Here is a 13085-nt window from a genome sequence, read left to right as displayed (position 1 = left end):
TTGGAGTTTATTGAGAACAAGGCAGTATTTTTTATTTCCTCTTATTTTTTCTATTTAATTATTTAGCTGTAATAAGTAAATTACAAAAAGAAAATCAAATTATATTATATAAGTAAGAAATTTCTTGTCGATAAATAAAATTTTATGTGATAATGAATACAAAGATAATATTATATTCGTAATCTATATGAAACTGATAATATTAAGTAACAATTTACTTAACTATGTTCATTTACATTTCATGATTAATTGTATTATGCAAAATTGGATAAACATGATTAAAGTAAAAATTTAATTCTTACAAATGAGAGTGCATAATATCGATTTGTAAGAGCGTGAACACATATGTATAAAATACTTAAAGTTATTTCTTCTAAGTAGTAATACTTTGACATCCTTATTTATAAATATATAAACGTGCACATGTCTATTAGACGGTAATATAAACATATAACATACCATATATAAAATAAAAGCTAACATTTATAAGAAACTTTTAAATGCTCTCTTTATCTCTCTTTCTCTTTATCTTTCTCTCTCTCTCTCTCCCTCTCTCTCTCTCTCTCTCTCTCTCTCTCTCTCTCTCTCTCTCTCTCTCTCTCTTTCTCTCTCTCTCTCAAACCTGTTTTCATTATATTAGTTTGGAAAAGAAATGGTTTATGAAGTATTACTTTGTATAAATGTAATGCAATCTGTTTAAAAAAAAGAAATACTATTTGGGTTAATTTACGATGATCATTTCTAAAGTAAAAAGTGTAAGCACATAACATTGACTTAATATGAATGAGCGTGCGTATGTATGTAGTATTTATTACATGTAGACGCACAGAACGAGCATAATAAGTATAAAAAGCAACAGATGCGAGGTTACTGCGTAAGAAATATGCAGTTTACTAGTGCAAAGATGCAGTGCATGTAATTAATTTCATCGTGTGTTATTTTCTCAAATCATATGCTGAGTGTGTCGGATGAAGCCAAAGTACGCCTATGGATGCTGCCCGGTTGATTTTTCAGCCTTTTTCAAGCGTAAAATGTCCCAGATGTGGTGCACTATTAGATCTATTGCCACTGCAAACATACAATAACCAAAACCATGTATGCTTTTAGAAGATGCCATTAATTTTCTGCTTTATTTTAATGTTTAAAGCGCTGATAAGTTGAAAATAATATTATCTTTACACACCAGGCAGCATCCATAACGGCAACAAAATTTACTGAAGTATGTATAATTAATACATAATATAATATAAGAGGTGTCCTGAAAATCCAAACTTGCACCTAAACAATGTATATAATTTATTTCAACAAATTGTATTATTTACTTTTGTAAAATGATATCATTATTTTTATACGCGAATAAAAGTGATCACAATTTAATACTTAAATATTTACACGTCAGATGCAAGTTGGATAATTGTAGGATAAGCAGTTTATTATGATGCTTGCAAAAATTAAGTTTTCATAACTATTTACTCACTAAAAATAAATATATAGTAAAAGATTATCAAACAAAACTTAAATAAAATATGCTTATAAATATAACATTATTTATAAATAATCTGTATGTATGCAAAATGATCCAATTAATATCTTTATGATTTTCATCCAAATAAAAAATTGAAATGAATTTAATTTATGATAATATTTTATCGTATTAAGAATTTGTTTGATTGCAATATCGAATTACTTGATATATAATATAAAAATAATTACCTGTATTATCTGCTCCTCTAGGGATAATAACATCAGCAAATTTTTTGGTAGGTAAACAAAACTCTTCAAATGCTGGTTTCACAAAGTTCATATATTGATTTAACACATAATCTAAATCTCTCCCTCTTTCATTTATATCTCTGGGTACTGAAATAACAATAATAATTATTGTATATAAAATAAGTATTATGAATACACACATGGTTGTTTGTATATTTACATATTATACTTATATAAAATTGAAAATTGATAAAATTGAAAATACCCCTTCTAGCCAATCTGGTGTCCGAGTCTGTATCGACGAATAACTTCATATGAAATAAGTCTCTTATTTTAGGAAAGTAAAAAACTAGAATTCCTTCGAACAAAACTACATCTGCATGGTATATTGTTGTTACTTGATTATTTATTCTAAAAAAAGACAAAAAATTATGTATACCCATTATAATTTCAAGTCATGTACATTGAAACACATACAAACTGTTGGTTCTGTAATCATATGCTGGTATTTGGCATCTGACGCCTGCAAGAATACCTTGCAGAGTCAGCAAAATCATATCATTATCGAATGCATCGGGATGATCAAAGTTGTACTGTCCTTTCTCGGCCTTTAATTTCTCAGCTGGTGTAAGTTCACGATAAAAACTATCTTGCGATATGCAAACAACTCGTCGTTGTATATGATCCATGGCAACTTGACCCAACTTTTCCATTATACGTTTACATACGGTTGACTAAATAGAACGAACAAATAAAATATCAATACGTTAATAAATATGCGTGTGTGTGTGTGTGTGTGTGTGTGTATACATATATATATGTATAGTCACTTCATGATACTCTTGTTTCATTCTTTCTTTTCAGCATATTTATCTTAATTTCAACTTTAACATTTTAAAAATATTACTGACCTTTCCACTTGCTGTACCACCCGAAACTCCAATTAAAAAAGGAGTTTTACCCTCAACTCCATTCATCTTTCCATTTCCAAAAGACATTTTACGTGTTGTGCCAGAATTTATTGACATATAAGCCATCATTGAATACTTAAATAGATAATCTGTGAACAAATAATATAACTGGATCGGCGAAAGAGGATAACATAAAAAATACCAAATCTCTTTTTAACACTTTACAAGTGTCATATGTTATAACACATGAAAAATAGATAAGTACGCGCGCGCAGTACGCTGCATGCAGACATATTGTGTGTGTGCGCGCGCGCGTGCGCCTATGATAGTATAAAAAGTATGTAGAAATCGAAGAATGTAAAAATGTATACTAAATCTAATCGGTTATATATGTATGTATATATATATATATATTTTTTTTTTTCCATGTACCGAACATACGTTTATATATCGGAACTAAATATGTTGAATACACATACGGGAGTTGACTCTAATGCATGAATGACGCGATCACACGCCATTTTGTACCACGTGATTATAATTCGCGATAATAATGGAAAAAAATAGAATCTCTCCATTTAAATTAAATAACATGTATAATGCGTGTTTATTGCATATTGTGTGCATAAAATTTTCTAACGATTACATTTTCGACGTTATTTGTTTTGAAAGTTCCTAATAATGAGTATCGATAATTCGAAGAAAAATGTGTATTTAAAAAATTATCTCACCATGAAATATTATTGTTTTTGTTGTTCTTTTCGTTTTCTTGTGGTAAGAACTATCTAAGGATTATAATTATTATTTTTCAACATTTTTATTTTTATCAGTATCGACGATGACTTTTGGACTTTGTTAGATAAGATACATAAAAAATATATTTTCTAGTATTTTTATTATTAACTTGGCTGATAATAAAATAAATGAATTCTCAAATGTTTACTTTACTACAGAAAATTTCAAAGAACGTGCATACTAGACACTGTTCTAACATGAAGGGAAATTACAAAGTAAGTTATATTAATTATGTTTTAGTTTATAGATTCTCTTCCATTGCGTTATATACGTATGTTTAATCTTTTCCGTGATATTCGTTTTATATTTCTTCAAGCAATTTCATATTTTACATTTAATTTCATAGGATGCTATCAAAAAGTTAAAAGATCTTCAAAGTAATTCAAATTATCTCAAAGGTGTTGTAAACAATTCAATAATGAATTCTGCCAAATTGGAAGATACAGAGAAATATTTAATTAGGTAAACTATTATGCATATTTCTTTCTTTTAATGTTTAATTTTTATCAATACGAATTTTAATAGAATATTTCAGCATAATAATTCATTGAACTAATAATATATGACAACATTTGGTAGGTCCGGTATTAATTTGGAGCAATTGAATGATCTTTCTGTTATACATGTAGCTGGTACTAAAGGAAAAGGCTCCGTTTGTGCTTTTGTAGAAGCAATATTGCGGATTCACGGATTTAGAACAGGTTTCTTTAGTTCGCCTCATTTAATTACCGTTAGAGAACGATTAAGGATAAATGGTTCTCCTATAAATGAAACAGATTTTGCTTATTACTTTTGGAAAGTATATAATAAATTAGATAATACGAAGGAATTTGAATCAGACATACCAATGTATTTCAAATTTCTTACTATTTTAATGTTCAACGTATTTTTATATGAAAATATAGACGTAGCAATTATAGAAGTTGGAATTGGCGGTGAATATGATTGTACCAATATTGTAAAAAATCCTGTATGCGTAGGTATAACAAGTTTAGGATTAGATCATACTTATTTGTTAGGAAATACAATAGAAGAAATAGCATATCAAAAATCTGGGATTTTCAAGCCAAATACAATTGCATTTACTGTCTCTCAAAAAGAGGAAGCTTTAGAAATTTTAAAAGAGAGAGCATTCGAAAGGCAATGCACATTACATGTTATACCATCATTTCAGTACTATAAATGGGAAAATGACATGTTAAATGATAAAATGTTAAGTCAGATTAAACAGCAAAATGCATCTTTAGCTATACAGTTGGCGGTTTGTTGGATGCAATCTCAAATTAATTCAAACTGTTCTTCAACAATTAATAATAATATATATAATAAGAAACTTTGTAACAACTTACAAGAAAATAATGTAGGAGCGAGGATTAAAAACAATCATCTGAAAAACCAAGAAACGATAGATAAACAAATTAATGCAAGATATATATCATTTGAAAAGATAGCAACTGCATTATCTACGTGTGTATGGCCAGGTCGACAACAGACTTTAAAAGGTACTTTATTTGATTTTTATTTAGACGGTGCTCATACTTTGGAAAGTATGGATTGTTGTATTTCTTGGTTTAACAATCAAATAGAAGATAGTTATGGTAATCGATATTTGATTTTTAACATGACTGGAAAACGCGATGCATCTTCATTCATGGATCGTTTGAAAACTATAAAATTTCATAAAATTTATTTCGTACCTAATATTACTGGAATATCAGATATGGATGATCTGACAACTGACGAAATAATAGATGAACAAAAAATGCAATGTAAAAAGTATTGCAAAATGTGGGGAGAACAGTCCCCGCATGTTATAAAAATTGTTGCAAATAACATCATGGAAGTTTTGAATGATATTAGGATGGAACATGTGCACCATGACGAAACTACTATTTGCAAAGATAAATCTCAGATACTCATAACTGGATCTTTGCATTTAGTAGGTGCAGCTCTTGCAATTTTAGATCCTAATTTTACAATGACTACCAAATTTTAAAATTTTTTATATATAAATAAAATATGCTGCTTAAGTGTGTGTAGAAATATTAAAGTTATATTATAACTATACAATATCGATACATTGCATTGTGATACATTTACAGTGCGTATAACAGAGTATTCTAAATGACTATTTGTGGACAGTTTATTTGTACTTTAATATAAACGGAATTATTTTTAATAAAACTTGAGTGTATATATAAGATAACAATTTTTTTTTTCTTTTTTCTTTTTTTTTTTTTTTTTTTTTATATAACAAACAGAACCGCTACATACAATTTTTTTTTTTTTTTTTTTTTTTTTTTTTTTTTTTTTTTTTTTAAGAATAAATGAACATTAGAAATAGGATATTAGAATTTTTCTAATAATTTATTTCAAAACATCTTTGGATGATATTCTAATTCAGACTCTGCTTCAGTATCCGATAAACTAAGGGACACACCTGTTCTTCTTCTAAGACGATTATCTTCAGGACTCTGTGAAAAAGATTTTATATTATAGATATCATTTAATTAGATTTATGCGTAAATATATTTAAGTATTAATTATAATCTTATTTATATAAATTTACAATTTTTTTTTTAATTAACAGAACAAACCTGATCTAAAATACCGGCAGTGGGTTCAGAAGCGTAGCCTACTTCTTGTGCATCTTCCTCTAAATCTGCTTCATATTCTTCCATTTCATCCGAATCAGAATCAATGTCCAAATCTACGTATCGATTACCTCTTGATACTTTGCATACCATTTGTGCTAGATCGGTAAAAGTATAAGAAGAAACAGATAGTTGATTTTCTGCTTGTTTCCTTTCTCGTAAGGCTTTTGCATTTTCTCTGTCAGCGTTAAATCTTGGAAGAACGCCTGCTTTAGATTGTCCTTCAAAATATGTTTTTCCTGCATAGAGATGTGTGTACGTAAAATTAGCAGTTATTACGCGAGAGCCTTTACTCATAAAAGAAAATTCCATGGTATTCTTACCATGTTGGTATCCAACTTCTTTGATTTCATCAAAATTGGTAAACTGAAGGGTCTTGAATTTGTCAATAGGAGGTCTGATATATTCACAATAATCAGAATTCTTTACTTCCTCCAATTGTCTGACACAACTAACGTACGCTAATCGTGATTGGATATCTGGCAGATTAGGAACTTTGACTGGTGTTGCAAATGGATTCCAACGTTTCCACAATAACCACCACCCGGACAAAGAATCACCATAGTTTGTTAAATCAGTGTCATCTTGTGATCCAACATCGATAGCCAAGATGTGATGAGCTCCTTGTCTCAACATTTCGTCAGCTTAAAGAAAAAAGACGTAAAATTGATTTTAATTGATTTTAGAACGCAAACATGATAAAATGTAAGCATCACTTTTAACACGCTTTTATAGAGATAATACCTGGCACGTTATTAACATAACACCCGTCGACCAAAAGATGCCCATCAAGAGGATCGCAAATAGGAGGAAAGACACCAGCAATAGTCATACTGGCTCGAATGTATCTCCATAGTAAACCTGAGTTGACTTAGCTATTCAGAATTTGATAAATGCATCTTTTATCAACGGGAGTGAGCTTATAATGTCGTTTTTTCTTTTTTTTCTTTTTTTTTTCTTTTTCTTTTTTTTCTTCTACATTACCAAATCAAATATAACTACAAGATTTTAAGAAATATTTTTCTCAAACGAGCGTTACACTTAAATTGCAAAATCTGATGATACAAATATGCAGCATTAGAAATATGTACATACAAGTATGTGTCAGAAAAATGTTTTATGTAAAAACGAAATAAATTTACTTTAAATCTATTTATCATCGGTTAGAAGCATTTGTAAATTTTTATCAACGATAAAATTATTTATTTTTCTTATTCGTGTACAAAGTCTATATAAAAGTAGATTTATACGTTTTTACATAAAACAAATTTAATCATATTATTCAAATATTACCTGGAAGGTTATTGACGTACCCGCCGTCGAGTAGGAGATGGCCATCAACAGGATCACACATGGGTGGCATATAACCAGATAATGACATCGAAGCCCGAATGTAACGCCACAGCGATCCTAAACACGACGAATTATTTCTTTTTTTCTTTTTTTTTTTTTTTTTTCTTTTTTTTTTTTCTTTTTCTTCACATTTTTAATTTGTACAAACTACAATTCTTCCTGTAATCTTCTATAATTTTCGAAGGAATAAATTTGCAATATCAAGCAAGTTTTTAAACTCTTTGTCATCATGATTATAAATAGGAGTATACAGGAAGGCATCCATAATGATAAAAACGTTATGTTTCCAACTAGAATGAAGGAAGTAATAATTTTGCCAATTTATAATTCATCGAAAGCGATAAAACGGAGAGTACGTCAACAATAATTATCAAAAAAGCTCACTCCCCTAATCAAGGAAACTTGTTACATATAATATTCTATATACACACAAGATATATGTATATATACGTATATATATATATATATATATATATATATATATATATATATATATATATATAGATAGATAGATAGAGATAGAGAAAGAGAGAGAGTAAAAAAATAAATGCTACAAGCAGATCTAAAAAATATCCATGTATCACATAAGAATGATACTTTGAGTTATACAGTATTATTTAACTAAAAACTATCATCTTAAATATTTAATATATTTTTGTTAAGTACAAACCATGTGTATGTGTGCGCATGCAGGAATCAGTAATATCAGTAGTGATAGTGAAAAATGGAAGCCATAGATCTTCTATATAAGTATCTCCAAAAGTTGTTTGAATAGTTTTATTAAAATCTTTGCCCGAGAACATTGATGTCATAGGATACGTTAAGTCCAAAATTTGTCTCCACCATTGGGTCATTTTCTGAAAGAAAATATAAAATAATAATAAAATTAATTTGTTAATAATTCCATAAAATATAGAATACTCTTCTATATTATGTTGTTTTACCTTAGACCATTCACGAGCCTTTTGTGTTGTCGTTGTTATATTTTTTTCCATACACCACAATGCACCCATAAAAGCACCGATACTAACTCCGCCAACCATATCTATTGGAATACCAGCTTCTATAATAGCTTTAAGCATTCCAACATGCGCTGCACCTCTAGCACCTCCTCCTCCAAGTACTAAGCCAACCGAGGTACCTGTCAACCAACGTGCTAATCTACTAAAATCGCTGTGTACGTTTGGCTCAGACATTAATACTTTTGAATATAATTCATTCTGAAAGAAAAATATATTTTCAAATGGTATGTAACTCTTATTTATAATGAGAAAAAGGAAAAGAAGAAGAAAACAAAAAAAGAAAAACGAGAAAATACAAATAAGAAAAAAGAAAAAAAAAAAAAAAAAAAAAAAATATATATATATATATATATATATAATTACAATTCTATATTGAGATTTTCTAGTAAACATTCGTTTTGGACATTGAATGTGATGATGACTGGAGACCCATGATCTCATGTTTAACCACTGTACAGTATTCGTAGGCCGTTGTCCACTTTGTTCCTTATGTAAAAGCACTAATTCCTTTTGCGTACGCATGACCAAACGTTCTACCTCACGTTCAGTGCGTCCTATAGACGGAGGGCGATCACCTAAACCTACTATCAATATACAGTCTGCTTGTCGTACACATCTTTGAGTCCATAACGTATATGTTGAATCACACTGATATAAAGAAATTCGATGTTGATCCTCTTGTTGTGCTAGCCATGATGTTAATCTGTATTCATTCATAGGTTCCATAATTGTGGTACCCAAGGTCTGTTTACATATAAGCACATTGATTATATACTTGAAATCATTTGATCTAGAATATGTACACGAAATAGTATCGTATAATTATTAAAGCGTACCTTTCGAACAACATCCGAAGTCAATCGTAGACAAGGTCCAATAGCACACAATGAATGATATAATTCATACGTAAATGCAGTTAAAGGAACATCGTCTGATACAGGAACTATAGCTACTGTTGAGAAGTTCACTTGTGCTGGTCTCGCATCAACTGTTGCAGCTGCTCTTCTATATATAACGTATTAAACGTATATAGTATTAAATTGAAAAAAGTATATATTAATCACATATATTGGATTACTTACTGGGTATCATTGGCACCATTTTTAGTATGCGCTTGTTGCCACGTACCCAATATTCGATGACCAAGTAAATTGATAAGCCTTGTTACAACAATGGGATATCGTAATTTGATTACATTAAATAAACCTTCAGGTAGTTTTGCCAATTCAGAATCTCGAACTGCCATAACAGTAGTAGATCTGGGGGTCTGCGTGACCATCTCTACGATTCCCACTAAGTCTCCTTTTCCATATTCTGCGACGAGCTCTTTTTTCCCATTTTTATAAGTAATTACAGATCTTAGTCGTCCACTTAAGACTATAAAAGTTGAATCCGATTCATCTCCTTGACGATAAACGGCTCTTCCACTTTCAAGAAACAACCAATCCAAGGCAAAGTCCACCTAGAATAAAAATATATCATTGGGGGTAGGGAGAGAGAAAGGAAAAGGAAAAGGAAAAGAAAAAGAAAAAGAAAAAGAAAAAAGAGAAATTTTCCATTAGAAATAATTATGAGAAATTTTATGCGTACCTGCCTCACAAAAGGACTTAGTCGTCTGACGACAGTATGAGCTACATGCAATACAACAGTAGGTTGTTCACGCATGATTGCAAAAAAGGTGGATTTGCTAAGTAGTGCAATCCGACTGGGATGTTTTGCTCTAATCGTATAAAAAGAAGGTTCTCCAGTCAATACCGCTAAACCTCCAACTATTTCCCCCTGATGTGCACTAAACATATGAACTTCTTGTCCTGCATCACGACCTTCCGGGACACGTTGACTGACTATGAGAGAACCAGATAATACATATACAAGCGCAACATCCTAGAAAGAAAAAGGAAATATTTCGCCATATTATATTTTATCATATTCATTTGTAAATGAAATATACAACTCGATTGAATTAATTGCGTACTTTATGAGATTCTTCTTTCATTAAATATGTCCCCGCTGGTACTTCTTTCAGTTGAATTTTTCCATCCTTCAGAACGTTATCATCTTCCAAACCAAGTTCTTTAACGAATGCTTCAGTTGCAATTTGCACAAGTTGTGCCTCATCCAGCTGTTGCGTTGTTTCATTGATAGATTTCTTTTTAGGTGGATGAACACTTCCTGTATGTATAATGTCAGGTTGAATATTCTGCGATTGAGCGCTTTGGGAGGATTGATGTCCTCCCGTCATTGATGAATTTGCCCAATAAGTGTCACATTCTGGTACGGTAACAGAAGTGCTCTGACCTGATTGAGAGTTTTGAGTTGGATTTTTCCAATCGTGAGTAGTTTTTGATCTATAAACATGACACATGTAATAAATATTTCTTATACGATATATACGAGTAATTATATACTAGTTCTTGTATAATAGACCTTCTATTAACTATTATAGGTATAGGCTGAGAAGTATTAGCTTCTTTATGTATACTATCATTTCCATCGTATTGATCCAATGCAGTTGCTAAATTCATACTACTAGGCATAGTGTCCGCGTTTTGCGCAGCAAAATTCTCTCTCGTTCTTGATCTAACAGGTGAGCCAGAAAATGAGCTTTGTTTTTTCTTATGAGTTCCTTGATTAACTAATTCTGCAGAAAGACCTAAATATTGATGCAATGCTGTAAACGTTACACGTTGAAGACGAACCATAATGACTTGGATAACTCGAACAAATGCATCTGGATGATCCTGAAAAACCTGTCAGGTTAAAAGCATTCAATGTAAGTTTAAAATATTTACATACATATACATATACATATACATATACATATACATATACATATACATATATATATATATATATATATATATATATATCATATATGTATTACACTTATATGTCATTTATTTTACCTCTTGAAAAGCACTCATTGGTAATTTGACCACAACAGAATCTTCCACGGCTCTTGCAGAAACAGTTTTATAAGTACTCGTGTGACCGGTAAGTACATCAGTAAAACTTAGAAGACTGGTTACAGATTCTCCAGTTTTTACTAGTTTTAAAGGAATTTGAGAACCATCGGGTCCAGTTATGAATACATTAACAAGACCCTGTTGTACGATGAACAGATTCTCATCTGGGTCACCAATTTTAAATAAAATACTTCCAGCCGGTAAATTCATAATTTCCGTATGTTTACATAATGTTAGAAAAACAGGTTTCTCAAAATGACCGAATACTCTGATACTTTGTAACATGTACAAAGCATCAGGAGGTACTCTATCTCCTGGACCATGATCTTCTTCTAGATACTCCGCTGGTGGTTCTAATACCTGATAATATTAAAGACAATATTATAGATAAAGTATATTTAGATAAAGAATGTATGTATATTACAAAAATTTCAATTCACCGTACATACCTTCAATTGTTGAGGCACAGATTCTTTTTTCAATTGCAAGAGTCTGCGTGCAAATCTCATAACAGCTCTTCTCTTTTTCCCTTGACCAGTAGGATGTACTTGTCCACCTATAGATTTCACTTTGCGTAACATTTTTCTTCCATAAAATAAAACTTTGTCTCTTTTTCTGAATCTTGGCTTGCCACTGCCTACTACAAATTCCTTGACCTCTGGAAGGAACTCCTTGTTTTTCCATTTCCGTAAAATAATTATTGTTATTATCAATAGAATCAATATAACTGATAAAATAATTATATATAGGGTCTTTGAAGTTTGATATCCTTCGATAAATGATCCGATCCATCTCGAAAAGGCGTATGATCCAAAATTCTCATTGATTTTGCTAAATAATTCAACTACCTGTAGAAAGAGAAATATGCATACGTTATTGATTAAAATTATTTCACACTTTTATATAACTTTGATCATTACATCTATTCTTATTAATTTATTATGAAAGTGCAATATAAAGGAAGAAATTAAAATAGATATATTATCATAATAATAATGATAATAATAATAATAATAACAATAATATTGACAAGTATCTAACATGCACAACCTCCATAATGAGTAGTCATCTCTTTTTCTGTTCTGCGCTTCCACGATGTAGGAATATGAATGAGGAACGTCACGAGAACATAAGTGGAAAAGATAGACGAAGCAGTGCGGATTGAAGGAGACACTGCAATTAAAGTGATCGTGTGTGCAGAGAGAAAAAACAAATCTACTCTTAATCTGTAACCTTTGATACTTCGTTCGAGTCAACCAACGCCATTTTGATTATTGCGTGATACGCATACACACACACACACACGCAAAGCACAGGCACACAAAATAGCACAAGTATATCACGTTCATTCTTTAAAAATCTCCAATAAGAATTCTAATAAGTTGATTATAAGAATACCAAAATATCAATTTGATAAAGAGTTACTTATATACAAGATAATTATTTATTAAATATCAAATTGTTAATAAAAAATAATTAAAAGTATATTAACATTGATCGCTTACGTTAACCATTTGCTCCTTCTTTTATCGACCAACGTATTATTACACTGGCGTCTTATATGCTCGTGGTTTCATTTCTAACAGTAGTATAGAAAATTACGAGCTACCATAATAAGAAACATAAAAAATTAAAAATAACTTTTGCAATGTTTCGCCTGCAGATCGGGAA

General features: G+C 30.4%; 3 protein-coding genes across 15 annotated transcripts; 1 reads left to right on the top strand and 2 right to left on the bottom strand.

Moving 5' to 3' along the window:
* Nucleotides 1-251: 251 nt before the first annotated feature.
* Uck (Uridine-cytidine kinase) lies at nt 252-2941 on the bottom strand. Its single transcript, XM_035874454.2, is given in 6 exon segments — nt 252-991; nt 993-1068; nt 1714-1860; nt 1979-2124; nt 2191-2447; nt 2625-2941. Coding segments are annotated over 6 exon segments (798 nt in total). The 5' UTR covers nt 2754-2941; the 3' UTR covers nt 252-948.
* Nucleotides 2942-2955: 14 nt separating this feature from the next.
* On the top strand, nt 2956-5449 carry Fpgs1 (Folylpolyglutamate synthase 1). Of its 4 annotated transcripts, XM_035874441.2 has the most exons (5): nt 3067-3398; nt 3578-3634; nt 3766-3881; nt 3999-4921; nt 5138-5449. In XM_035874441.2, exons 1-5 carry the CDS (start codon nt 3306-3308, stop codon nt 5413-5415), a joined length of 1467 nt encoding a protein of 488 aa, XP_035730334.1. In that variant the 5' UTR covers nt 3067-3305; the 3' UTR covers nt 5416-5449. The 4 variants fall into 4 exon arrangements, with proteins under 4 accessions (XP_085518670.1, XP_035730334.1, XP_035730333.1 ...); XM_085662544.1 differs by lacking the exon at nt 3067-3398 and adding an exon at nt 2956-3016 and having other exon boundaries at nt 3999-5449; XM_035874440.2 differs by having other exon boundaries at nt 3069-3398; nt 3999-5449.
* A 286-nt stretch (nt 5450-5735) lies between these two features.
* On the bottom strand, nt 5736-13061 carry sws (patatin like phospholipase domain containing sws). Of its 10 annotated transcripts, none has more exons than XM_035874402.2 (17): nt 12920-13061; nt 12456-12587; nt 11864-12262; nt 11355-11774; nt 10876-11198; nt 10424-10796; nt 10039-10332; nt 9531-9910; nt 9285-9453; nt 8812-9192; nt 8371-8646; nt 8097-8283; nt 7367-7483; nt 6818-6934; nt 6397-6717; nt 6017-6312; nt 5736-5893 (listed from the first exon to the last, which is right to left on the bottom strand). In XM_035874402.2, exons 2-17 carry the CDS (start codon nt 12468-12470, stop codon nt 5792-5794), a joined length of 4170 nt encoding a protein of 1389 aa, XP_035730295.2. In that variant the 5' UTR covers nt 12471-12587; nt 12920-13061; the 3' UTR covers nt 5736-5791. The 10 variants fall into 10 exon arrangements, 9 of the variants coding, with proteins under 9 accessions (XP_035730295.2, XP_035730298.2, XP_035730296.2 ...); XM_035874405.2 differs by having other exon boundaries at nt 12465-12587; XM_035874403.2 differs by lacking the exon at nt 12456-12587 and having other exon boundaries at nt 12920-12992.
* Nucleotides 13062-13085: the final 24 nt, after the last annotated feature.

The sequence above is a fragment of the Vespa mandarinia genome, chromosome 18 (genome assembly GCF_050613455.1).
Source record: "Vespa mandarinia isolate Hongniang chromosome 18, ASM5061345v1, whole genome shotgun sequence".
NCBI classification, from domain to species: Eukaryota; Metazoa; Arthropoda; class Insecta; order Hymenoptera; family Vespidae; genus Vespa; species Vespa mandarinia.
The sequence above is the reverse complement of the archived record's forward strand: the minus strand, read 5'-3'. Positions and strand labels throughout refer to the sequence as shown.